General features: G+C 46.5%; 1 protein-coding gene across 11 annotated transcripts in view; it reads right to left on the bottom strand.

Annotated features, from left to right (window-relative positions):
- The window catches only part of BBS9 (Bardet-Biedl syndrome 9), a 230,463-nt gene that overhangs the window by 166,534 nt on the left and 37,063 nt on the right, over positions 1-26,866 (bottom strand). For 9 of the 11 annotated variants that reach the window (XM_064169881.1, XM_064169879.1, XM_064169880.1 and 6 more), the window contains 9 exons: positions 25,936-26,012; positions 24,519-24,572; positions 23,145-23,247; positions 22,448-22,552; positions 19,931-19,945; positions 18,856-18,996; positions 16,097-16,192; positions 11,887-12,059; positions 9,579-9,731 (listed from right to left, as the gene is read on the bottom strand). In XM_064169881.1, coding sequence (XP_064025951.1) covers positions 9,579-9,731; positions 11,887-12,059; positions 16,097-16,192; positions 18,856-18,996; positions 19,931-19,945; positions 22,448-22,552; positions 23,145-23,247; positions 24,519-24,572; positions 25,936-26,012 — 917 coding nt within the window. Of the gene's footprint in view, positions 1-5,157; positions 5,200-9,578; positions 9,732-11,886; positions 12,060-16,096; positions 16,193-18,855; positions 18,997-19,930; positions 19,946-22,447; positions 22,553-23,144; positions 23,248-24,518; positions 24,573-25,935; positions 26,013-26,866 lie in introns of those variants that run through there. The other 2 variants (XM_064169887.1, XM_064169882.1) reach the window with 2 other exon arrangements.

Genomic DNA, 26,866 nt, shown 5'->3' with positions numbered 1-26,866 from the left:
ACAGCAGAATAATTAAAGGCTTCACAAGGCAGAAATACCTACTGTGTGCAAGCTGTGTGGAAGTTATGCACAACTGAAACATAAAACAGACCTGTTGAGATGCCAACTGGCAAGAAGAAACGGAGAGAAAAGTTCTTTTCCCTTTTGTTTCTGTCAGTTTACAGATTTAACCAAGAGTTTAACTCCAACATAAACTGTACCTTTAATAAAAGGCTCTAAATTGGGAGAATGACCACACAAGTCACATTTTTCCTCAGAGAGGTGTTGGCTAGAACAGCAGCTCCGAGCTGACTGCGAGGAACAGGCACAAAGCAAAAGGTCTTTAATGAAATGTCCACGCTGGCTTTTTTTAATTACTATTTCTCCAGGAATCCATAAGCCTAATGCTGTACTCTGCTAGGCAGCAACACCCAGCAAATCCTACCTCAGCTCCTCTGGAGTGTGCCATGAATGCAGAAGCAGCAGTAGATACACAGAGCCAAGCAGGGGACTGCTTCCATTTACATTCATTTGAATGCAGGTAGGTTCTTCCAGTGCCTGCAGGGAGCCCTCAGATACATGCTGGTGAGCTCATGCCAGGCTGAAGACACAAGTTCTACCTCTGCACAAGAATATTGTTTTCCCCCCACTACTAAACAAACGTCCCAAGAAGAGCTAAAGCACTTTCACACCACAGGAGGGGCATACATTTCTGCCTGCCACTGCCTTTACACACGGGAGAGTAAAATGCCTTCACCCCCAAGGACAGATTCATCACTTGGAGAATCCTCTGTTGGTGTAACAGCTCTAAAGCAACAATCACAGTTAGGATGCAGGGCAGAGGGATAATAAAATCACATCTCTCATACAATCTGTGCTAGTTCGAGGCAAATTTGCTGTTAAATAGAATCACAGAATCAAGCAGGTTGGAAGAGAGCTCCAAGCTCAGCCAGTCCAACCTAGCACCCAGCCCTGGCCAAGCAACCAGACCATGGCACTAAGTGCCCCAGCCAGGATTGGCTTCAACATCTCCAGCCACAGCCACTCCACCACCTCCCTGGGCAGCCCATTCCAATGCCAATCACTCTCTCTGACAACAACTTCCTCCTAACATCCAGCCTAGACCTCCCCTGGCACAGCTTCAGACTCTGTCCCCTTGCTCTGTTGCTGGCTGCCTGGCAGCAGAGCCCAACCCCACCTGGCTACAGCCTCCCTTCAGGGAGCTGTAGCCAGCAATGAGATCCCACAGCTACACCATGCACTTCCTCTTTGCCTTGTGAGAGCTCTGTTGTTTGCACTATTCATACATTCTAACTCCCTCCACACACACTAAAAACAACCTCACAGGAGACAGGAGCAATTTTTATCTACTTCTGCCCCAAACTGGCTGTCCCAGACTCCAGCAACTAATTGCTACCACAGCCCAAAATGCAGGAGGAGTTGTGGCAGCAATCCTAGGACAGCCTTCCCAAGCACAGCTAACTGCTGCAGACATTTTTGGAACACATCTTCTAATAAAATTAAAAAATAAAGAAAACAAAAGAAAAAAAAAAAAGAGGCCTTTGATGACATTGTGAAGTGTTCCACTGTTAAAGCTAAATAAGTCCTAAGGAAACAGAAATGTAACACTGTTGGAACACTAGTAAAATGCAAGACTTTAATTAGATGTGATAGCCAACAAGCTGCTTTTAGTGGCTCTGAAAGAGCTCTACCTTCAGCAGAAAGAGCAATAAAACCAGAGAAGTTAAATACAACTCCTCCAAAGAACAGCATATTTATTCTAGTCAAAAAGAGCTAATTTATACTCTGGGTGTAGTTCTCACTGACTTTATCTGGGGAGAATGACTCTTAGAGGAGCGGGTGTGATATATAGCCTTTGAGTCATGCATGATAAACCCTAATGGGTTTGCTTTGAGGCAAAAGTCCTTACTAATCAACTCATGAATCATGCCCAAAACATTGAGTTCCCAAGGCCAAGTGTGGCAGAAGTGTGGCTCCAGAGGGAAAACTCCACCATTAATGATAACTTGGGAGATTTTTATCAACAGATTAATAAGCAAGCAGAGGAGTTAAGGGGCCTGAACAAAGATTTAATGGACCTTTAATGACATTCCATGTGTTTTAGTGAATAGAGCAGAATGAGCCTCGTTTGCCACTGACCACAAACCACCACACATTGCAAGGATTAAAATGCTGTGAGGAACAGGAGGTAAGAAAAGTTTGTTCCCTTTAAAACCTGCACTGCCCATAGCTGCACATCACACCCACGCAGCAGACTACACACTACAAGTAAAGGGCCTGGCTTCCTAAGCCCATCCATGGACGTGAGCTAAGGGGAGAAATGGAAGGGCAGCATTTCTCTAACCTGGGAGGTCATAGAATCATGCAGGTTGGAAGAGACCTCCAAGATCATCCAGGCCAACCTAGCACCCAGCCCTATCCAGTCAACCAGACCATGGCACTGAGTGCCTCATCCAGGCTTTTCTTGAAGACCTCCAGGGACGGTGCCTCCACCACCTCCCTAGGCAGCCCATTCCAATGCCAATCACTCTCTGTGAAGAACTTCCTCCTAACATTCAGCACCATCTGGAGTGTGAGGAGGGCTTTTTACTTTTAAATGAAGATGCACAGAAATTATCTTGAAGGAGTCCAATGAGTTTCATTACTTCTGGCACAACAGAACTGAAAGCAGCTCCACATGGGGAGGTGAAACCCTCAGTTCCAGGAGTTGTTCTATGATATTCCTCTTTCTTTATGTGAATGAAACAGAAATCTATCTACAAAAGTCATTGTCAAGGTTAAGAAATGCCACCCTGGATGATTGGGGTGTCCATCCTGCAGGTGTTCCATGCTGTGTGTGCCTCAAGGAAGCACCCAAGCAATACCAGCAGTGCCAGCCAAGTCACACAGTGCAGCCTGTAAGTGTGGGGGCAGGCTCATGCCTTCTCTCTAAAGGTTTCCAGGTTTGGGGTACCAGGTTTGGGTTTCATGAAGTTACTGCTTCAAAAGAAAGCCTGGGAGACATCAGAAAAAGGTTTTCATGGAGAGAGTGGTCAGGGACTGGAATGAGCTGCCCAGGGAGGTGGTGGAGTCACCCACCCTGGCTGTGTTTAAGGGTGGTTTGGATGTGGTGCTTAGGGCTATGGTTTAAGGTGAATCTTGTAGAGTGGGGTTCTAGGCTGGACTTGGTGCTCCTGAGGAGCTTTGCCAACCTGCATGTGCCTGTGATTCCATACTGGACTTGTTGGCATCACAGAGTATGTCTGCTTGGAAGAGATCTCCAAGATCATGCAATACTGGAGGGTCCACATCAGGCTGCTTAAACACCCCCAGGGATGGTGGCTCCACCACTGCCCTGGGCAGACCATCCCAATGCTTGAGAACCCTTGCAGTAAAGAAGTATTTCCTAACATCTAGCCTCAACCTCCTTTGGGCCAGACTGGATGTGAGGAGGAAGTCATTCAGCAGGAGAGTGGTGACAGCCTGGAATGGGTTGCCCAGGGAAGTGGCTGAGGCCAAATCCCTGGAGGTGTTTAAGGCCAGGCTGGATGAGGCTGTGGGCAGCCTGCTCTAGGGTAGAGTGTCCCTGCCATGGCAGGGCAGTTGGAACTGGCTGATCCTTGTGGTCCCTTCCAACCCTGACTGATTCTGTGACCTTACAACAAGCTCTCTAGAGCGATGGTGGTTTAAATCAGCAAAGGCTCTACTCTGAAGAGTGATCAGAGGTGTTAGATAAGAAGGAAAAACGAAACATGCTTAGTTTAGGTACCTGTCAACTGTTAGTTAAAGCCCTGCCTGCCATTTGAAGTGCCAGAGTTTCAGAGAGGATATCATATGACTCAGAAGATACAATTCAGCACCAACTGGTAAGCTCAATCATGATTAAGGATTTACATCCAAGACCTGTTTCTTTTTCCACCATGGAAAAGACCTGGCACACAATCCTCTAATACTTCAAACACTGCTTGCCAAAGTTTCAACACTCTTGCTTGGTCACAAACCAGAAACAAAGAGAGATGTAACATCAGCAGCACTGGAGTGAAAATCCCTCCCCAACTGTCTGTTAAGTGAGATGTACTCCAAGGGATTCCAGCTAAGCTCTTTCAAGTTCTTTCCAACGTTCCAATTAATTGCACATTCTGCTGAAGCATCAAGAAACATCAAAGATGAGTGCACTTCTCCTGGCCTCCTAAATTATGTCTGGGGATACAAAAGATTGGGGCTTTCACCACATAACTTGGAAAGTTTATTGTATCACAGCTTTCTCTTTTTGGAGGCTTTTCTAACAAAAGCACTCAGTTAACATTTCAACATCAGCTGAACATCCTTTGTGTGTATTTTAGAGGCAACTCAAATAAAGAGCCTGCATGAATTAATCAGGTGTTGCTCTAAATTACTTTTCTTCCTTTGAAAGAAAGAATGCTGCAAAGTTTGCTTTAGAGTTGATTTAAGTGGCAGTTTTCATGACTAGAACAGATCCTGTTGGGCAGTGCAGCGACTCAGTGTCACTGAAAATAACATGGGCTTGAAGGAGGCTCCAAAAGGATCAAGCCAGCTGTAAGGAAAGTTATCCCTAAACAAAGAGCAAACATAAGGACATCTAAGTGCCAAGCTGGTGCTGTGGCATAAAGCTGTGGCCCAGTCCTAAGTTACAGCAGCTGGCATTAATTCACAGCACGGTTAAATTCCATCTCCAAACCATAAAATAGTTGAAACTTCTCTTTAAATTAGGCTATAAAGAACAGCTGTATAATGAGGTACACAAAGCTCTCAGCATATTAGGTGCATCTTCCTTCACAGCTATCATAGGAAAGAGAAAGGGCAGCTCCTCTGACATTATTAATTAGAAGAATTAGCATTCATTTAGAGACATTTGACTTCCACATCCTTTGCAAAAATCCTACAGCAGTCTCCACTGAATGCCCAAGATCCTCAACTGACATCTGGGGCTGCGTATGTGAGGGGCAGCTCAGACTGCAGCCCCCAGAGCTACTCTCATGCAGATAAAGCAAAGACTAACACAGAAATTCAGCTCAAAAAAAGAGATGTTTTTTTTAACCAGACCCTCCCATGCAGCTTGCTTAATTTTCTCTGGTTTGGCAGCTAAAGGTTCGAGGCAGGTTGTAGATCTGCACAGCACACAAACAGAAGTGCTACAGAGGGAGCTGAACATCTGAACCTCTGCAATCCACTCAGAGCAGTTCAGCAATTCATAACAACCTGCAGGTGGGCAAAGAAACGACAGAGAAGCAGCTTCAAGTATCACACCCAGGCAATGAAACCACATCAGTTGGACAGTCAAGGTTACTTGTTTTGCAAGCCAAGGGCTGTGCACACAAGGGTTTGACTGTTGTGAAATAAGGGAAGCAGTAAGGGGCACCTTTGTAGGCTTGGAGATTTGGCTTCCATTCCAAAAACTCCTGGGCTAGAACAGTTATCCTGTTAGAACACCACTCACAGAGCCCAGGACCTTGAGAGCCTAATCATCAAACCACACAGTCATGCTAACTAGTCATTTCTACTTGTTCTAGATGGAAAGGTTTGGAACACACTTTCAAACCAGAGTCTTGTCCTTCTGACTGCAAAATCCAGCAACTAAGCTCTTCTCCATACACAACAATTGCTTTGGTAGAAAAAAAGAAAGAAGAGATTAAACAATGCAAAAGTTTTCTTTTTCCATTACAACAATATTTAACTCAGTAGAGGACAGGAGATTCTCAGTCAGTGGTAAGAGAATAAAACCTCATTTCTTTCCTAACATTTCATTGTGGTATTTATCATACCTACTTCATTACAAAACCCCTCAGACTTCTCCAGCACTTCTTCAGAGCTCAGTCCAAAGACCACTGAAGCAAGTAAGTCATTCCACTAGGAGTCCCTGGGGTATGGGTCATTGTTTGCCAGGGAATGCACTCTGCCTAAGGAATATTATTAAGCACAAGCAGGGTGCTCAAAACAGAGAACTTTCCAAAAATGGACACAACTCCTTTGAAGAGCTCTTCTGAAAGGCATTACTCTGAGAAACACAACTGCATGCATTCCAGTGGCAGAAAGGCTCCAGGCTCCAGTGGATTTTCAGAGGGAGACTGTTGATATTTATCCAGCCTCATTACTGCCTTACTGAAAGCATATGTACCAGATCCTGAATGCTTCAACTCTTTGCATGAGATGTACTCACTCCAATGAAGACAGAAGATGATAGCACAGAATGGTTTAGGTCGGAAAAGACCTCGAGTATTACCCCCATGCCACAGGCAGGGACACCTCCCACTAGAACAGGTTGCTCAAGGCCACATCCAACCTGGCCTTGAACACCTCCAGGGATGAGGCTTCCACCACCACCTCCCTGGGCAACACCTTCCAGGCTCTCACCACCCTCATGCTCAAGAACTTCTTCCTAACACCCAGTCTGAATCAACCCATTTCTAGTTTTATTCCATTACCCCCAGTCCTATCACTCCCTGACAGCCTAAAAAGTCCCTCCCCAGCTTTCTTGTAGCCTCCTTCAGATACTGAAAGGTCACAATAAGGTCACAGTTAACTCATTCACAGTGAAGACTGAAATGAAGGCAAATCTGACCTGTATACCATCCCCCAGGGAAAAGGCACTTTTCTCCAAATCAGAGAAATGTTCTCTTAGAGCAAACAGTAAGGAAAAATAAGTCCTGAAATGTTTCCTCTCTAATTGTTGTGATATACAAAAGCTCACAAAGATGAAGTCATTTGTGCAGCAAGCAATCTAATGATGACTCAACTTCCCTAACATGGTATGTTAGAAAGTAAAACTCAGACCCTCCAAACAACAAAAGAGCACAGAATTAACCAGGTTGGAAGAGACCTCCACGCTCAGAGTCCAACCTATCACCTAACCCTTCTAATTAACTAACCCATGGCACCCAGCGCCTCATGCAGCCTCCTTTTAAACACCTCCAGGGATGGGGACTCCACCACCTCCCTGGGCAGCCCATTCCAATGCCAATCACTCTCTCTGGCAACAATGTCTTCCTAATGTCCACCCTGAACCTGCTCTGGCACAGCTTCAGACTGTGTCCCCCTGTTCTGTTGCTGCTTGCCTGGCAGCAGAGCCCAACCCCACCTGGCTACAGCCTCCCTTCAGGCAGCTGCAGACAGCAATGAGCTCTGCCCTGAGCCTCCTCTGCTGCAGGCTGCACACCCCCAGCTCCCTCAGCCTCTCTTCACAGGGCTGTGCTCCAGGACCCTCACCAACTTTGTCACCCTCCTGTGGACACCTTCCAGCACCTCAACATCTCTCTGCAATGGAGGAGCCCAGAACTGGACACAGCACTCAAGGGGTGGCCTGAGCAGTGCTGAGCACAGGGGCAGAAGGATTGCCCCTGTCCTGCTGCCCACACTGCTCCTGAGCCAGCCCAGGATGCCATTGGCTCTCTTGGCCACCTGGGCACACTGCTGGCTCATGCTCAGCTGCCAACCATCACTCCCAGCTCCCTCTCTGCCTGGCTGCTCTCAGCCACTCTGTTCCCAGCCTGTAGTGCTGCTTGGGGTTGTTGTGGCCAAAGTGCAGAACCTGGCACTTGGCCTTGTTAAAACTGATGGCACTGGACTGTGTCCATCTGTCCAGCCTGTCCAGGTCCCTCTGCAGAGCTCCCCTGCCCTCTAACAGATGCACACATGCTGCCAACTTGGTGTCATCTGCAAACTTACTGATGCTGGAGTCAATTCCCTCATCCAGATTATCAATGAAGATATTCAACAGGCCTGGGCCCAGTACTGATCCCTGGGGCACGCCACCAGTGCCAGCTGCCAACTGGATGTGGCTCCATTCACCACTGCTCTCTGGGCCCTGCTGTCCAGCCAGCTCCTGATCCAGCACAGAGTGCCCCTGTCCAAGCCATGAGCTGCCACACAAAGTGACTTCTCAGCATCATGCAACAACAACAGAGGTTATTCTAAAGCAACAGAGGGCTATGGCTGGGGCAAAAAATAGAGAGAAAATTCTTTTATTGCTGGTGTACTTCCACTATGGAGATGGTTAAGGAAGGAATTTTCTTTTCCTCAACATTGTCCTCCTGCAGCTATCATAAAATCCCCAGAAGGAAGGAGATGGTCAGCCCCAGAAGCTTTTGTGGGGAACACAACACCAGCCAAACCACCCCAGCAGTTTACAGCATACCATAAAATATTTACACAAGCTATGAACTATAAAATACTTTCAGATGAAAGTATAAAATATTTACAGTACCAACATCAGTTAGAAAGAAGGATGTGCTGTCAGCCTGCTGTGACCCAAGGGGGAAGATTTTGTGGTCTCAGATTAAATCAAACTGCTGCAAATCATCTAGAAAGTTACAGGCAGTAACAGGTTAAACACATTGCTGCTTCCTGGGCTCTGGGATGGTAAATGGAAGCAGGAAAGCAAGGCTTAGGTGCTGTAAAGTAAGTTTGATCAACAACAGAAAGAAAGGTGTTGAGGGTATGGGAGTTACCTGCACCCTCACCTTTATGAAATCACCCAGACTGGACTCAAACAGCTGGAAGTTAAGGAATGAAGCTTTACATTCACAGCTTAGCACAAGATGTAATACTGGCCTGGCTCAGGAGCAGTGTGGGCAGCAGGACAAGGGAAGTTCTTCTGTCCCTGTGCTCAGCACTGCTCAGGCCACCCCTTGAGTGCTGTGTTCCACTCTGGGCTCCTCAAAACAACTGGAATGTGTCCAGAGAAGGGTGATGAAGCTGGTGAGAGGCCAGGAGCACAGCCCTGTGAGGAGAGGCTGAGGGAGCTGGGGGTGTGCAGCCTGCAGCAGAGGAGGCTCAGGGCAGAGCTCATTGCTGTCTACAACTACCTGAAGGGAGGCTGTAGCCAGGTGTGGTTGGGCTCTGCTGCGAGGCACCCAGTGTGAGAACAAGAGGACACAGTCTCAAGCTGTGCCAGGGCAGGCTCAGTATGGATATTGGGAAGAAATTCTTCCCAGATAGAGTCATTGGCATTGGAATGGGCTGCCCAGGGAGTTGGTGGAGTCCCCATCCCTGGTGATGTTTAAAGGGAGGCTGGATGAGGCACTTAGTGCCATGGTTTAGTTAATCAGAATGGTTAGGTGCTAGTTTGGACTCAATGATCCTGGAGGTCTCTTCCAATCTGGTTGATTCTCTATTTCTATGACACACAAGCAGATATTTACAATATTTACAGCCTATACAGTAATATACAAGTCAAAGGTACTACAGAAACACAGCAGCCCTCCCAGAAATCACAGTCCCCAGGAGGGGCTCCCAAGCACCCTTCCACCTTCTTTCCACACCTCTACCTTATCCCACAGTCTGCCTTACATGCAAGGGGAGGTTGGAGGATCAGCAAAGGACGTAAGAAGCAGAATTAATTTGGTTACACAGCAAAAGCCCGGGGAGAGAAGCACAGGCACCAACTCTGGCAGACAGAGACTCTCACACTGTCTTATCTGTGTTTGTGTCCTTGTTTTTATCCATCTCAGCAAGCCTGTGAGTGCAGCAGACATCCCCACTGTTTGCTTTTCACAGCCTAGCATCTCATTTCTCTCACTAGAATATTTCAGCTAGCCTCAAACTCGCACAAAAGGTTAGGCTCAGCAGCAAGCTGTACTGACCTCTCTGAATGTCCCCTCCAGCAGGGTATCCAGGTGTTGGAGAGGAGCAGGAGTTCTGTCTTTGAACCGCGTCAGCAGTCGGCGCTCGATGGCTCGGAACTGCACAGCCCTTTCAGACAGCAGCTCCTGAAACCTCTCCGCGTTCAGCCGCAGCTGCAATGCAAAGGGTGGCAAGAACTCAGCTGCAGGGTTCTGCCTGCAGGGTGTGTGCACGTTCCAAATGCACTGGGGGAATGGCAGGAATAGTTCTGGGAGAGTGTGCATCATTCACCTAGGCTAACGCCAGGTACACCAGCTGCATGTGGGAGCCCATCTGCAGTCCTGGGTGCAGTTCTGCAGCCTCCAGCACAGGAAGGACGTGGAAATGTTCGAGACAGGCCAGAAGAGGCCACCAAGATGCTGAGAGGGCTGCAGCAGCTCTGCTGTGAGGACAGGCTGAGAGAGATGGGGCTCTGCAGTCTGGAGAAGGCTTTGAGGAGATCTTGGAGTGGCCTTGAAGTATCTGGAGGGGGCTACAGGAGGGTTGGGGAGGGACTACTGACAAGGTCTGGTAATGACAGGACAAGGAGGAATGAGTTTAAACTGGCAGAGAGGAGATTCAAACTAGATGTTAGGAAGTTCTCTACAATGAGGGTGGTGAGACACTGGTACAGGTTGTCCAGGGAGGTTGTGGAGCACAGAATCACCCAATGTGATCAAAGATCAAAGATCACATTGGGTCATTCTGTGCTTCACAACCTCCCTGGAGATGTTCAAGGCCAGGCTGGATGAGGCCTTGAGTGACGTGTTTTAGTGGGAGGTGTCCCTGCCTATGGCAGGGGGTTGGAACTGGCTGAGCTTTGAGCTCCCTTCCAACCTAAATTATTCTGTGCTTCTATGTTTTACCCTCAGTAACATTTCCAGTAATTATCACTTGCCACTGAAACCAAAACTGATTTTCAAAAGCCACAACAATCTGTGGAAAGGCAGAAACCTCTTCAGGGAGCCCAACAACAAGAGTGAAATTTCCCCACCAGGATCCCAAGGCTTATTTTTCATTTGGTGAGCTACTGAGACATACACACACAGTGTATTGGACATGATTGCAGGAGAAAGGAAATGGGTTTAACCTGGAGCATGAAGGGAAGTGCTAAATTGTGCCTTATTTGAATGATTGCTCTTTACTGAAGTGAAATCCTTTTTCCTTTCAGATATATTCATCAGCTACAGCAACAACATTTCTTGAACTCTGAACAACACACACAAACCCAGGCTGGGTGCAGAGTGGGTTGAGAGGAGCTCTGAAGAAAGAGCCTTGAGTACATTGATTGCTGAGTAGCTCCTCAGGAGCTGGCAGTGCCCTCATGCAGCCCAGCAGGCAGCTGTGTGCTGGGCTGCAGCCAGAGGAGTGTGGGCAGCAGGGCAGGAGAGGGGATTGTGCCCCTTGGCTCTGCTCTGCTGAGACCTCACCTCCAATCCTGCCTCCAGTGCTGTTGCCCCCAGCATAAGGACACAGAGCTGGTGGAGAGAGTCCAGGAGGCCACAAAGATGAGCCAAGGGCTGCAGCAGCTCTGCTGTGAGGACAGGCTGAGGGAGCTGGGGGTGTGCATCCTGGAGAGGAGAAGACTCTGGGGGGAGCTTAGAGCTGCCTGCCAGTGCCTGAAGGGATCTTGCAGGAAGGCTGCAGAGGGACTTTTCATAAGAGTGTCTAGAGACAGGACAAGGGGGAAGGGTTTGAAGCTGAGGGAGAGCAGAGTTAGACTGGAGCTGAGGAAGATGTTCCTCAGCCCAAGGGTGGTGAGACTCTGGAACAGCTTACCCAGGAAGGCTGTGGATACTCCCTCCCTGGAAATGTTCAAGGCCAGGATGGATGAGTTCTTGAGCAAAATGGTCTAGTGAAAGGTGTCTCAACCGATGTCCCTACCATCAGGGTTGGAATGAGACATTTAAGGTAGTTCTAACCTAAACTATTCCATGAATCTATGAAAGTTTGTGTGATGATGGCTCAACTTCACAGAATACACAGCACCATGGAAGCATATCCAACAGTATTTCTCATTGGAGCTGCTTTTGCTCTTCCCATCAGTTTAACAGACATTTTCAAGCAGCTGCTGTCTTTCTTAACTGGAAAGCTTGGGGGGTAAGGAGTGCATAGATCTTATTCACTACTTCTACAAGCTAGCTGCACTATCAGAGCTGCATCTTCCTACCTCCTGAAGGCAGACTGCCTGTGATTAGAGCTGTCTCCTTGTTACTCACCATTCCAACACAGAACCACTGTTTAAGCTGGCAGAAAGAACATTAACCACTGACATCTCTTTGAACATACCTCGAAATGCTGATCAATTAGTTCAAAATACTCTTGCAGGGGAATTGATCCAGAGAAGGAGCATGCAAAATCCTTGCAGTTTTGCTTCTTGAAATGCTCTTCCAGTCGAAGTGTGAGCTCTTTTGTTATCAGCCAAAGGTCCTCTAAGTGATCACTCTGGATTCTGTAGCGCTCTTAGAAGACAAGAATGAGCACAAGACTGATAAACACGTGTGGAATGCACTCACTGTACAACATAGCTTGGAGGACACAACAGTCTCACTTGCTCACTGTATCCAAAGCCTGGCAGATCTCTGTAACACAGCCATTTTCACTGGTCTTAAAGAAATACTTGGCTATGACTGGGGTCAGTCCTAAAGCCAGGACAAAAGAGAGTATTTAACAGGCAATCTTGAAGCACAAAATTAAAGGGCAACTGACATCATCTACCTGGGCCTGAGTAAGGCATTTGACTCTGTCCCACGGGGCATCCTGGTCACCAAACTGGTTAAGTACAGACTTGCTGAGTGTCCCAACTAACTCATTTAAGAGATCTTAGTCAATTTCAAATTCTCAAGGTACTGGGACAAGATTTTATTTCTGCTGTTCCCAGTCCACATTTGTGCAATCTTCTTTTCTGCTTCCAAGGAATCAGAACTAGCTGAATCTTGAGAAGAAAACAGTGTGGAAAATCTGAACTCAGAATTGTTGGAGTGAATCCAGAGGAGGGCCACAAAGGTGAGCCAAGGGCTGGAGCACCTCTGCTAGGAGGATAGGACGAGGAAGCTGGGGGTGTGCAGCCTGGATAACACTCCAGGGGGACCTTAAAGCTGCCTGCCAGTGCCTGAAGGGATTCTACAGGAAGGCTGCAGAGAGACTTTTCCTAAGAGTGTTGAGAGACAGGCCAGGAGGGAATGGTTTGAAGCTGAGGCAGAGCAGGGTCAGACTGGAGCTGAGGAAGAAGTTCTTCAGTAGGAGGGTGGTGAGACACTGGAATAGGCTGCCTAGGGAGGCTGTGGCTACCTCCTGCCTGGGTGTGCTGAAAGTCAGGCTGGATGAGGTCTTGAGCAGCTGAGTCTAGCTGAGAGTTTGGGAGTCTGGAGCAGATGAGCTCTGAGGTCCCTTTCAGCCTGAGCTCTCCTAGGGTTCTATGATGACTGTGATCACAGCAGCATTTTTGGTTTAATTGGGTTCTCTTTCAAATAAACACTTTGAAACAACAATTACTTATTTCTTTCCATTGCTCACCCATCAATACCCTATTCAAAAGGAGAGACAGAACCACAGCTACAAGGAAACAGATTTGGCTGGGGGTTGATACAAAATAGTTCTCCTCCTTTGCCCTTGTTGAGAAGGTTCAGAGTAAATCAGATTAAGCAGAACTCTTTGGAAGCCGAATGTAGTTATTGAGAATTTTCCTCAGCATTAGTAATTCAAGATTGTTTGACATTGCAACTGGCATCCCTCCCAGGGTATGGATTTCACTGACCAGAGGATGACAAATGCTGTTTACAGTGCAAGAGGAAAGAAGCAAGCTTTATTTAAAAACATGCCTGTTAAAGCAAAGCACACCATCTGCTCGAGATAACATTCAACCTAGCAGCCATCCTTTAAACACTCACAGGGTAATGGCTGGCCTTGGATGTAGCAGCATGCTTTGCCTTAAGTGATTTTTCCTTGAGGGAAATTAGCTCAGATGTTTGCAGGCCAAATCAACAGTCATGCCATTTGTAACTGACAGATCTAATACATTAATGGCTTAGAGTGGGGAGAACTAATTTCCTCCAAAATGCATATTTGGTTTCCATACATTGTCTGCTGGTCAATACAAACACAATCTCATGTCACTGTGGCCTGAGTGGAGAGCATTGCAGCCATTTGCTTTACACGATCTCCCAGCTCTCAAAAAAGGTGGGTTAGATTCAAGAAACAGTTAAGCTCCATCCCTGTAAGGTTCTAAGGCCATGATGGATGGGGCTGTGAGCAACCTGGGCTAGTGTGAGGAGTCCCTGCCCATGGCAGGGGGGTTGGAATTGGATGATCCTTGAAGTCCCTTCCAACCCTGACAATTCTGTGTTTCTGTGATGATAAGAGACTGAGAGTAAGGCCTCCCAGGTAATGCAGCGTATCACAGAATCACAGGAACATCCAGGTTGGAGAAGCCCCTCAGGATCACCAAGTCCAACCTAGAACCCTGCTCTACAAGATTTGCCTTAAATCATAGCTCTAAGCACCACATCCAAACTGCCCTTAAACACATCCAGGTTGGCAAAACCCCTCAGGAGCACCAAGTCCAACCCAGAACACTACTCTACAAGATTCACCCTAAACCATATCCTTAAGCACCACATCCAAACCAGCCTTAAACACACCCAGGGTGGGTGACTCCACCACCTCCCTGGGCAGCTCATTCCAGTCCCTGACCACTCTCTCCATGTCCACTGTAAACCTCCCTAGCCTCAGCTTGAGGCCATTCCCCCTTGCTCTGTCTCCAGCTGCCTGTGAGCAGAGCCCAGCAGCAGCCTCTCCACAATGTCTCTTCAGGTAGCTGTAGGCAGCAATGAGGTCTGCCCTCAGCCTCCTCTTTTTCCAACTGCATACACCAGTTCCACAGAAGATCAGTCCACTCAAGCAGCACCATTTGAGCTATCTAAAATCCCACTAAATATTTTTTATGGATAGTGACTGCTCACAACAACAAAAAAAATCTGAATTATGCTTTCCCAAATGTTTTCCATTAAAAATAAAAGGTTTACTCAAGTAGGGGGATTGGTTTGTCTCAACCACACCGATCCAACACATGAAGTGGACGCTGGAAACAGGCTGCTGACATAGGTGGCATCAAAAAACCTCCTCTGTTTTCTGAAGCAGTAATTCCCAGACAAGAAGTAAGTGTTCACACTAAGAGAAACAGCTATCTTGAATCTCCTTTGTGAAGTGAACCTCACAAGTCAAGCGGCGTGGGAAAGTTTAGAGTTAAAGACTGCAAGCGTCATTCCTAGCTGGTGAATAAACAAACCTGAGAGGAGAAGCTCGAGGGCTTGGGGTGGGGGAATTGAAAGTTATAACCTCCCTAGAAACTAAAATGTATTTCTTATACAGACACAAATCTGTCTCTTGAACAGCACAGAGTTCAGCAACTAGGCAAAACAAAGCGAAAGCTTTCAACTGTCGTCCAGAAAAATGATGTTGTTTAAGCTCTGAAGAATGGGAAGGGTTTATAAAGCCTGTCACAGCTAGAACTGGTCAAGTTCCTCTATTAAACCAACTGAAAACAAAGTGATGATAAATCAGCATGCAAATAGTGCATAGCCATACATGGCCCATCCAAACAGACCATGAAGCGATCCTTGGTACAATGCAAGTGGCTCTCCAGCTGGTTTCTGGGTTTGACACATTTGGTTCCACTGGGGAAGGCATTCAGCATTATCTCAGAGCTGACACCACCACTATTTATGTAACCCACCACAAATGCTGATTTCTTTAAAACAGTGAGGCAGCTGATTGATGTGTCAAAAGAATATCACATCAGCAGACTAGATTCCGATTCCTCACTCTAAGCAGCTGTCAGAGCACTCACAGGGTGTTACCTCTGAGCTCTCTGCAGTGTGCAGTAGCTGTTCCAGCTTCACCACTTGTTAGGCTGCTGTGTCAAATGAAGACTTTGTGCTCTGATGGCCTTTGTTTAAAAGACTAAGGAAAGGTTCAGGTTTGCCTCTGAAGCATCAAATTGTGGGTGTGTGACAGTGATCTGTTTGAGCCAGGCCAGAGGAGGGCCACGAGGATGCTTCAGAGGGCTGCAGCAGCTCTGCTCTGAGGACAGGCTGAGGGAGCTGGGGCTCTGCAGCCTGGAGAAGAGAAGGCTTCAAGAAGACCTTGGAGTGGCCTTGTAGGATCTGAAGGGGGCTAAAGGAAGGCTGGGGAGGGACTATTGACAAGATCTTGTAATGACAGGACAAGGAGGAATGAGGTTAAACTATCAGAGGGGAAGATTCCAACGAGAGGTTAGGAAAGGATTCTTTGCAGTGAGGGTGGTGAGACACTGGCATAGGCTGCCCAGGGAGGCTGTGAATGCTCCCTCCCTGGATGTGTTCAAGGCCAGGTTGGATGAGGGTCTTGCATTACTACAATGTCAGTATTGTTGCATTTAAAACCAAATACATGTGGTAAAAACTAGCAGAAGAACACACACGAAGTGGTGATCAGCCTCTGTAACACCAAGAGCACTTACGCGATGTTTTAGAAGCCAGAAGAGTGGTTTTTGAGCCAGTTAAAAACTGAAATCCCAGAACGTTTGCCTGGTCATCATCAGATGGATCAACAAAGTCTGCAAAAGAAAGTGAAATGCAATTTTGTATAATCTGACACTGATAGGCAGCAAAACATCAAGCCATAGCCAGGACCATATCAGCTTCTGCAGAACCAACTCAGAAGGGCAACCAGAATGAGACCGCCTGAGAAGTAAAGAGTAGCAGCAGTGGCTTGCTGTGCTCTGCCTTCCTTCGCAGGGCTAAGCTGAGCCACACCTTCTGCCCCAGCCTGGAGACAAAAGGCAGATTTCTCAGAGCTTCAGTCTGCATTATCTCCAGACAGAACTGTGATTGTTGTACAAGCCAAAGCCTATCACATTTTCCTGGACACGAGGTCACCTTTAATTTCACTCATGCAGAAATCAAGAGGAAATGATGATGGAAAAGTTTTAAGCACACTCTCTTTCCAGCACCACACACCTTTACATCACTATCAATCAGCTACTCTGCCATGCCCATCTTCCTCTTCATTCCATGTAGTGGTTCAGACCAGGTTAAAAGGCTCAGGTTTAGAGAACCCTCATTTAAAACCTACACCGTGTCAGTTCTAAAAGCAAGGCAAAGCAGGCAGTGCAAGACACACACTTTGAACACACCAAAGTCCCTTCACTGATCATGAGCATTATGCACTTTTTTTCCTTCCCCTGTCACTGACAATGGGGTGAACACACCAAGAATCCAAAGCTCCTTCACTGATCATGAGCATTATGCACCTTTTTCCTTCCCCTGTCACTGACAATGGGATGAACACACCAAGAATCCAAAGTCCCTTCACTGATCATAGCATTATGCACCTTTGTCCTTCCCTTGTCACTGACAATGGGATGAACACACCAAGAATCCAAAGTCTCTTCACTGATCATGAGCATTATGCACCTTTTTCCTTCCCCTGTCACTGACAATGGGATGAACACACCAAGAATCCAAAGTCCCTTCACTGATCATGAGCATTATGCACCTTTGTCCTTCCCCTGTCACTGACAATGGGATGAACAGAAAGCAGAAGATTTCAGCGCCTTCTGGAACACATTTGGCTTTTGCCTTGTGTTGTATTTTCAACAACAAAAATCAGGCAAAACACTCTACTTTGAAAGCATTACTATTGCTTAACCATAGTGGAAGCCTGTGATTAAATCCCCAAACTGCAGAGCTCTGAAAAACAGTCTCTCTTTTCCAAGCATTACCCAGCACACTCATTGGTGAGATAAGGGATATTTATGCTCCCAGTGAAGCAAATTCTGCTACTAGAAAACCCAACTGTGCCTACTCTGCTGCTCTCAGACACATACACTACAGAAATGTTTCAAACAGAGAATCAGCTCCACCTTAAAACCATCAACTTCAATTTGTTGGCCCAGAGCGTTCTCAGGAAGCTGTTCCAGAATCTTAGGCCTTTGAAGGGCAGAAACTTAATCTCTGCCAGACTGAACTTAACTCACAATCACTCCCTAAGCCTTGTTTATTCCTATCTTCTTGTCCTGGTGTGATCATCTAGATCTATGATGCAGTCACAAAATACTTCCTCCCCCTATTTTTGGGGGATTTTTGCCTGTTATGAAGCTAAATGAGTCACTTTCTTTCAATTCTCCTCTTCAAATCCCTGGGTAGTGTTCAGAGCCTTTTTGTACACTTCTGAGTTGGAACTAATTTTTCTTTAATATCAACAAGCAGCACTCTGAGTGCCAGTGCACAGTAACCTGATACTCATTTGCTGCATGGAAACATTTTGCCTAATGCCTCCTCAGCTCTTGTCTGCAGCATATTGCACCACAGAGTATTCCTTTATCTCCCCCAAATCATCAGCACATAATTACAGCAGACATTTAAACTGAAATTCTTCATTTATAGTACTCACTTTCACTATTTTCTAGCCCTAAATGGCATCTAACTCCTCCTTGACATCATTTTAATCTTCTCCTGAAGACAAAACCTTGCTCAGGTTTGAAGATCAGAAAATATCACTAAGTTCATGGCTTTTCTGGTGCAAGAATGGAGTTATTTGCACTGTTGTTATTGAATAATAATTTGATAAAGCATATAATTTCATAATTATTGCATTACTGTTCTTTAATAATGAAATTAAATACATGTAATTATTATTTAATAATGGAATTATTAAATAAATTTAATTATTAAATACATTTAATGGAGAAGAGGAGGCCTAGGCTGGATGTTAGGAGGAAGAGAGCTCCAAGCTCAGCCAGCACAACCTAGCACCCAGCCCTGGCCAAGCAACCAGACCATGGCACTAAGTGCCCCAGCCAGGCTTGGCTTTAACACCTCCAGCCACAGCCACTCCATCACTTCCCTGGGCAGCCCATTCCAATGCCAATCACTCTCTCTGACAACAACTTCCTCCTAACATCCAGCCTAGACCTCCCCCAGCACAACTTCAGACTCTGTCCCCTTCTTCTGTTGCTGGGTGCCTGGCAGCAGAGCCCAACCCCACCTGGCTACAGCCTCCCTTCAGGGAGCTGCAGACAGCAATGAGCTCTGCCCTGAGCCTCCTCTTCTGCAGGCTGCACACCCCCAGCTCCCTCAGCCTCTCCTCACAGGGCTGTGCTCCAGGCCCCTCCCCAGCCTTGCTGCCCTTCTCTGGACATGTTTCAGTACAGCACAAACAATTCCTATTGGAGCTCCTAACACATTTTCTGTCATAGCCATTATTTGCAAAGCATACCTGGGAAAATGGTGAGAAAAGTGATGGGAGGTTTATTGGTCTCAATGGTCAGCTTGTGGTGTGCTGCCTTGGAAGGCTGAGCTGGAGAGCAAACCAAGCGTAAAGGCAGCCTGAAGTTACACTGTGCAACTCTTGGTATTCCTGAAAGGAAAGAACACAAAGCTCTTATTTCACACCCAGATGTCACAGCTTGTATGAAGAAAGGAAAGCCATGAAGCTGATAGCTACACAGAGCTTATCACTCAAGTAAGCTTAGCAGGCTCAGCACTAACACAGAGCCCAACCATTTAGCGGTTACCCTAGCAAATGTTTTGCTAAAACCCCTCTGCTGCTTCTCCGACCTCTTCCAATCAAAAATGATTTCTAAGGCTCATGCAGTGGAAAGATGCTACCAGAAGGTTCAACTGCATCCCTCTGGCTGTCACTTCAGCAGCTCTCCTGGCTGGCTGGTAATGCCTCCAAGTAACTATTCTCCGGCAGCTTGTGAAAAGCCCAAATCAGTGTAAAAGGAGCATAAAAAGCTTAAGGCAGGTCCTGAGAATATCCCTGGGTCCCCAGGAAAATTCCAGAACCAATAAACCCATGACCTTTCAGAATGATTTCACTCAACTGTATCTTGATCATTCAATGGGGAAATTAAAATCTCCTCTTGATGATAAGACAAATATCTTACTCCTGAGCTTGAATTACTTTGTGTAGCAGAAACTTGCCACATGGTGCTACCTATTCTTACAAGGAATAGTATTTCCTGAGGTGGTTCAGGTATCTGCTTCTTACACAGCACCCCAAAGTCCCCTGAAACATCCAGAAAAGGAAGGGAACCCTTACCAAAGCTACCTACATTTTTTTGTTGTACTTACTGGGTTCCCAAGAGCATAAGCATTGAAAATCAAGACTCAGCTACAGACACATCTCCATGCACAGCTTTTGTTTAGGAAAACTGCAAAGCTGACAACAGCTTTTCAGCTGATCTCTAATTAATAGGTAAAATAACAGCTCCCTTCCAAATCTGTTTTACTGCCCATGTTGTCACTCATGAAACCACTCAGACTTGGTCTTGATTTCTTTCACTCACCTTCAGGGTTGAGCTCTGACAGCAAACAACAGGGCAAAGGAGGGGAAAAAAAAACAGAGAGATTACTTCAGATGCTGCTCAAATTAGAAAAGGAAATGTAGTAAGAGGCTTTAAAGAACTTAAGGCACATTTGTTAAGTAGACAATAAAGACACAACACTGAGCCAAGAACCAGACATGAGCCCATGAATCCCATCCAGCTGAGTGACTCATTAATGTTCAGCTGCACGAATCCCACAGAGATACAGTGAAGATTGAATTGGCCACAAATATAGATACCTTGAAAAACAAGAGGCAAAATTCTCTATTCAGATCAAATGAAGTCCCAAAGGCACTCAGTTTTTGTTTGCTGGCACCTTACACTGAATTTCATTGTCTGGTACAGTATTTGTATGCAAATGAATAGAATTATCCCAGCTTAATGACTTAAGTGAGGATCCAAAAATTCAACAGGACTGTAATTAGTCTCCTTTAGGAAGAAGTCCTCCAGGTTCTCCCACTGAAGGGAACTTTTAACAATCTCTACAGTTCCCTGCTTTTGTTATATGTTGTATCTTGCATATAAACACTCAATCACACTTCAGAGTTAAGGTTTATTTCCCTAACCAAAAGCCTGTCAGAATCCAACTGAACACCTAAAAGAGAAACATCAGCTGAACTAGTATCACCTGAACAAAAATACTGTGCTCGTTTCCTGGTGACAAACACCCTTCTAGTATCTAAAGGGGGTTACAAGAGGCCTGGGGAGGGATTACTGACAAGGTCTTGTAATGACAGGATGAGGAGGAATGGGTTTGAACTGGCAGAGGGGAGATTGAAACTGGATGTTAGGAAGAAGTTCTTTCCAGTGAGGATGGTGAGACACTGGCACAGGTTGCCCAGGGAGGTTGTGGCTGCTCCCTCCCTGGAGGTGTTCAAGGTCTTGGCTGCCTGTTCTAGAGGGAGGTGTCCCTGCTTATGGCAGGGGGTTGGAATTGGATGATCTTTGAAGTCCCCTCCAACCTAAAGCATTCTATGATTCTAACCTCCCCACCATGGGCAAGGGCACCTCTCAACTAGACTTGGTTGGATGAGACTTTGAGCATCCCACAGCAGAGGCATCCACAACCTCCCTGGGCAGCCTATTCCAGAGTCTCACCACCGAAGCTTCTACTGAAGAACTTCAGTCTAAACCTCCTCTCCCTCAGCTTCAAACCATTCCCCTTTAAGTTTGATACTCAGGACTTGCAAATGAAAACCACAGAAGGCAGCCCAGCAAGGCAAACCCCAAGCTTTCCAAATCAGAGGAGCCAAGATACTCAAGTGTACCACCCATAGAGCCACAGCACACAACCTGTCTGTGGTCACAGCACAAAGCTGGACATCTCTCACTCACAAGGAACAAGAGGTCAAAGGCACAATGGAGAGGGACTGAACCTGCACAAGCTGTTCTTGCAGGCTCTCCAGAAAAAGAGAGGCATCCTTTTCTCTCTCACCCTCTGCACGTATCTGCCAAGTCTCTTCTAAACACCAAGTCTTTAAAGCCCTGAGTTTCAGTTTTGTCTCAGACATTTCCATCAGCAGGCAGTCTAGACTCTGATAAACACAATGCCTCAGCTGAGAAGTGATGTGAAGTCACTGCTCAAACAAAAACATCTCCATGAGATAAGGTACTGAAGCCCACCAGCCCTCACAGAAAGTCTCATTCCACATGCATTTTTTTGATGTCATTTTACTCCACAGCAGCCTTCCACCCATGCTGGCACAACACTCTGCTTGCACAGTGAACCAAGGCAGCAATTCTGGCTGAGAAATAGCTGCTGACTGCATGAGCACAAGATGGGAGGAGGTGCAGGAGCAAAGCCAAGCAGAAGTGGAGAAGAGGCAGCTTAAAATTGCTTTCTGCTGCATTTAACTGAAGGGGCAAGCCCTGCCTAAATACAGTTTCTCAGCAGCCCAACACATTCACAGGCTGTGTGTAGAAAGCTGATCAGCCTGCAGCTGTGGACAGCTGGGTCCATTTACATATTGCATCTCTAGGGTGACTAAGGGCTTTATAAAAAACAAGGACTTAATTTTTATTCTTTGGGATTAGTTCATTTGGAAAGAGTAGCTTTAACTGCTAAAAGGGAAGTGAGCAATAATCACTCCCAAGGCCTATTCAAATCTCCTCCTCTGGAGGGAGGTGGTTATTGTCACATTTGTTGGCAGCCCAGAAGGCTGAATAGTCATCAAGACTTAATTAATTTCCCACTCCAAGATACAGTCCCTTACAGGGCAGAGCAGAGGGAAGTGAAGGGGAGAGGGTGGGAAAGCTTGTACAGCTGCTTCCCCAGACAGGCACTTGACTTTACCTCTGGTAGGATCAATGACATCACTTCATGAGGCTAAATAAAATATGAGCTAAAACTGAAGACTAGACTACAATTACACTTCAAGTACTACTGCCTTCGACTTACTTCAAGGAGCATCTATAACAGATCTGCAAAGGAAAGAATTTACTCAGAAGGAAACCAGTTGGAAAGTTCCAGTAGCTTACCTGTGGCTATGTTATACGAAACCAGACAATTTCCTTCTAGCTCTGATGGAGAACAGTTCCCCTTCAAAAAGACAGACACCACCACGGTTTCAGATGAATCTTGTTCTAAAAACAATACAGAATTGAGTCAAGCATCCAAATACATAAGTTATTTTCTAGCACTTTGGGAAATCTGCTACTAAATGGTGACAGTTTCCATTAGTTCACCTTTATCAAATCACTGAATCTGAAAAGGAGGCTGAGGGAAGGTCTCCTTGCTGTCTGCAACTACCTGAAGGGATATTGTGGAGAGGCTGCTGCTGGGCTCTTCTCATAGGGAACTGGAGACAGAACAAGGGGGAATGGCCTCAAGTTGAGGCTGGGGAGGTTTAGAGTGGACTTTAGGAAAAAGGTTTTCAGGGAAAGAGTGGTCAGGAACTGGAATGAGCTGCCCAGGGAGGTGGTGGTGTTCAAGAAAAGACTGGATAAGGCACTCAGTGCCATGGTCTGGTTGATTGGATAGGGCTGGGTGCTAGGTTGGACTGGATGAGCTTGGAGGTCTCTTCCAACCTGCTTGATTCTACGATTCTATGATTTCTAGCAGCTCTAAGTGTAGGCTGTCTGCAACAAGACACTCAACAGAGTCTGGGCTGCACCTTCCAAAACTGCCCAGCAACAGCGATGATGCAGGATGTGTAATGGTGCTGTAACAGCTTACCTAAGTCATCAAAGATGAACTGGTCACAGGTCACTGCTAACGGAGCTTGCACGCTTACTGTCAGGTTTGGCTTCTGCACAGTCACTCTGCTCTGCAGTGTTATCTAAATCAAGTGGCAGAAAGAAATATTAGAAGAAAGCAACAAATTCCTCTCTGCAGAGCAGAAAACAAACACAACCAGTAAAAGGACATGAAAAAGGCCAAAGAAGCAACAACGTTTAAGACCTTCCTATTTCAGTTTGAAACTCAGTCTCTTCCTTTCCGATTCTCCTTCCTTACTGCCACTCATGGAATGCTGTCAGTTGAAAAGCTATGATCAACTGAGATCTTTCATGCTCTTTGTCATTTTAAGCCAAGCTAAACTCTTGCTGAAATGGTGATTGAAACATTTCCTCAGTGTCATGTGCACTAGTCCTAATGTAGATAATAAATAAGATGTTCTCAGGTGACTAAAGTAAAAGCAAAATGAAAAAGAAAGAGAAGGTAATCAGAAACGACTTGACTGGAAGGAGCAAAGCATAGCTTTTGCATTTCCTTCACTGTATGTGACCTCAATAATGCTTTTAGTATTAAAAAGAACAGCTCCAGCTGCTTTCTGACTTCAGCAGAAGGCTTGCTGGCACCTTGTCATACTAAGGAGATAGAGACTTAGTATAGTTAAGTACATATTGCATTCAAAAGTCTACTTATTGTCATGGCCTAAGTGGAAGCTACAGTTAAAACCTACAACCACTAGAAGAGAATAGAACAGAGTAGAATCAGCCAGGCTGGAAGAGAGCTCCAAGCTCAGCCAGCCTAACCTAGCACCCAGCCCTGCCCAACCAACCAGACCATGGCACTAAGTGCCCCAGCCAGGATTGGCTTCAACACCTCCAGCCACAGCAACTCCACCACCTCCCTGGGCAGCCTATTCCAATGCAAATCACTCTCTCTGACAACAACTTCCTCCTCACAGCCAGCCTAGACCTGCCCTGGCACAGCTTCAGACTCTGTCCCCTTCTTCTGGTGCTGGCTGTCTGGCAGCAGAGCCCAACCCCACCTGGCTACAGCTTCCCTTCAGGGAGCTGCAGCCAGCAATGAGCTCTGCCCTGAGCCTCCTCTGCTGCAGGCTGCACCCCCCCAGTTCCCTCAGCCTCTCCTCACAGGGCTGTGCTCCAGGCCCCTCCACAGCTTTGGCGCCCTCCTGTGGACACCTTCCAGCACCTCAACATCTCTCTTGAATTCAGGAGCCCAGAACTGGACACAGGACTGGAGCTGTGGCCTGAGCAGTGCTGAGTACAGGACAGAATAACCTCCCTTGTCCTGCTGCCCACACTGCTCCTGAGCCAGGCTGACAGATTATCTGAACAGAGCTGTTGAAGTGAGGCACAGTACCTTTACTGTGACTGATGGCACTGCCTCTGCTTTCACCTCACTGTCAATGGCTTGCTGTGAAGGAAAAGATGAAAAGAGAATAAATTCAGTATTGCAGAGGGATGAATGAACACAATGAATGCAACACTACTTTCCTACCATCCACGTGCTAAACAGGGAGTTATTGGTAAAGGACTTCTCATTCCTGTGACAGATCAAAATACACAAAACACATTTCTGAGTTCCTTCTGAAAATGTGGAGCCTCTGTTTGAAACTGACTGCAAAAAGGCCACTGAGAGGTCATGAATGTTGCATGTACAAGAAACTAATACACTCTGATGTATGTATATAAATATTTGAAACTGTTTTCTTTGGCACAAGGCTTTCCACTGTGTATTCATTTACATTCTCTACCTTCTCTAATTCAGTAGGGAAAGGTGACTTCCAATTTGCCAATATATATATACATATACACACACCACAGCATGGACTACAAAATCATCACATACCATCTGAAAATCAGAAAGAAATGTTGAACTTCAAAAGAAAGTTGTAGCAGCTACATTGCTGTTCCTCCTAATTTCTATTTCAGTTCATCCATTTCATTCAGAATTCATCCTGATCTCATCATCATAGAGTAGCTCATGTTGAAAGGGACCTCAGAGCTCATTTCCTCCAACCTCCCCACCATGGGCAGAGACACTTCTCAGCTAGATTCAGCTGCTCAAGGCCTCCTCCTGCCTGGCCTCCACCACCACCCCCAAGGAGGAGGCAGCTACAGCCTCCCTTCAACAACCTATTCCAGAGTCTCATCACCCTCATACTGAAGAACTTCTTTCTCAGCTCCAGTCTAAGCCTGCTCTCCCTCAGACTCAAACCATTCCCCCTTATCCTGTCTCTAGACACCCTTAGGAAAAGTCCCTCTGCAGCCTTCCTGCAGGATCTGTTCAGGTATTGGAATGCAGCTCTAAAGTTCCCCCTAGACCCTTCTCTTCTCCAGGCTAAACATCCCCAGCCCCCTCAGCCTATCTTCTCAGCAAAGGTGCTCCAGCCCTTGGATCATCTTTGTGGCCCTCCTGTGGACTCCAGCAGCTCTGTGACCTTATGCTGAGGATACCAGAACTGGGGGCAGGACTCGAGGTAGGGTCTCACAAGAGCCAAGGGGCAGAATCCCTTCTCTTGCCCTGCTCCTCACACTCCTCTGGATGATAAAATATCTATTATGGTATTTGATGCATATATTTCACTGTGCAACAGGGCACTTCCTAGGTTTATAAAGTGTTCCTGTCTGTTTAAACTGTTTTACTGGGAAGAAACACTTTGATCTCAGCCACATAAGCGTAACGATGCAGTAATCACTACCTATGATTAATTCTTATTTACTCCTGGACAAAGTCAATACTTTCAGATTGATTTCTTTTTCATACAGCTACTTACTGATTCTGCATCCAAATCAGGTGAAACTTCTGCTGTGACAGTTAGATCTTTGTGTTTCTCAGACTGGGGCAAACCAGCTGAAACAAAAAGGCCAAGTAAATTAGCTTTCCTTTATCAAACAAGTAGCTACATTCCTAAATGCACATCATGTGCCTCACCAAAGGAAACTCCCAGTTTTGTAATGTTTCTACAGATAGCCTAAGCCTGGAATTCATTCTGGATCTCTGATTTATGCAAGAAATGGGACTGAGATGTATTTGATATGCTTAGCATCCAGGCACATGCTAATACACCTGTAACAACACCTCCAAAATACACAGCACTCATCTCATGGCACTTGGCATCACTTGGTAACAAATGAGACAGAAGGAGTCTGTGCCTAACAGTGAAAAACTAAAATAGGCTTCAGAAACTCCTCTGCAGAAGACAATATAAAAGGTTCTCTGCAAAGAACATCAGGTGGGGCTTGGATACAACACATTGCCCCATGATCATGGAATCAAGCAGGTTGGAAGAGATCTCCAAGCTCAGCCAGCCCAACCTAGCACCCAGCCCTGGCCAAGCAACCAGACCATGGCACTAAGTGCCCCAGCCAGGCTTGGCTTCAACACCTCCAGGCACAGCCACTCCACCACCAACCTGGGCAGCCCATTCCAATGCCAATCACTCTCTCTGACAACAACTTCCTAACAACATCCAGCCTAGACCTGCCCTGGCACAGCTTCAGACTGTGTCCCCTTCTTCTGTTGCTGGGTGCCTGGCAGCAGAGCCCAACTCCACCTGGCTACAGCCTCCCTCCAGGTAGCTGCAGACAGCAATGAGCTCTGCCCTGAGCCTCCTCTGCTGCAGGCTGCACCCCCCCAGCTCCCTCAGCCTCTCCTCACAGGGCTCTGCTCCAGGACCCTCCCCAGCTTTGGCGCCCTCCTGTGGA

The sequence above is a fragment of the Pogoniulus pusillus genome, chromosome 32, assembly GCF_015220805.1.
Source record: "Pogoniulus pusillus isolate bPogPus1 chromosome 32, bPogPus1.pri, whole genome shotgun sequence".
NCBI lineage: Eukaryota > Metazoa > Chordata > Aves > Piciformes > Lybiidae > Pogoniulus > Pogoniulus pusillus.
This window is presented reverse-complemented; position numbering and strand designations above follow the sequence as displayed.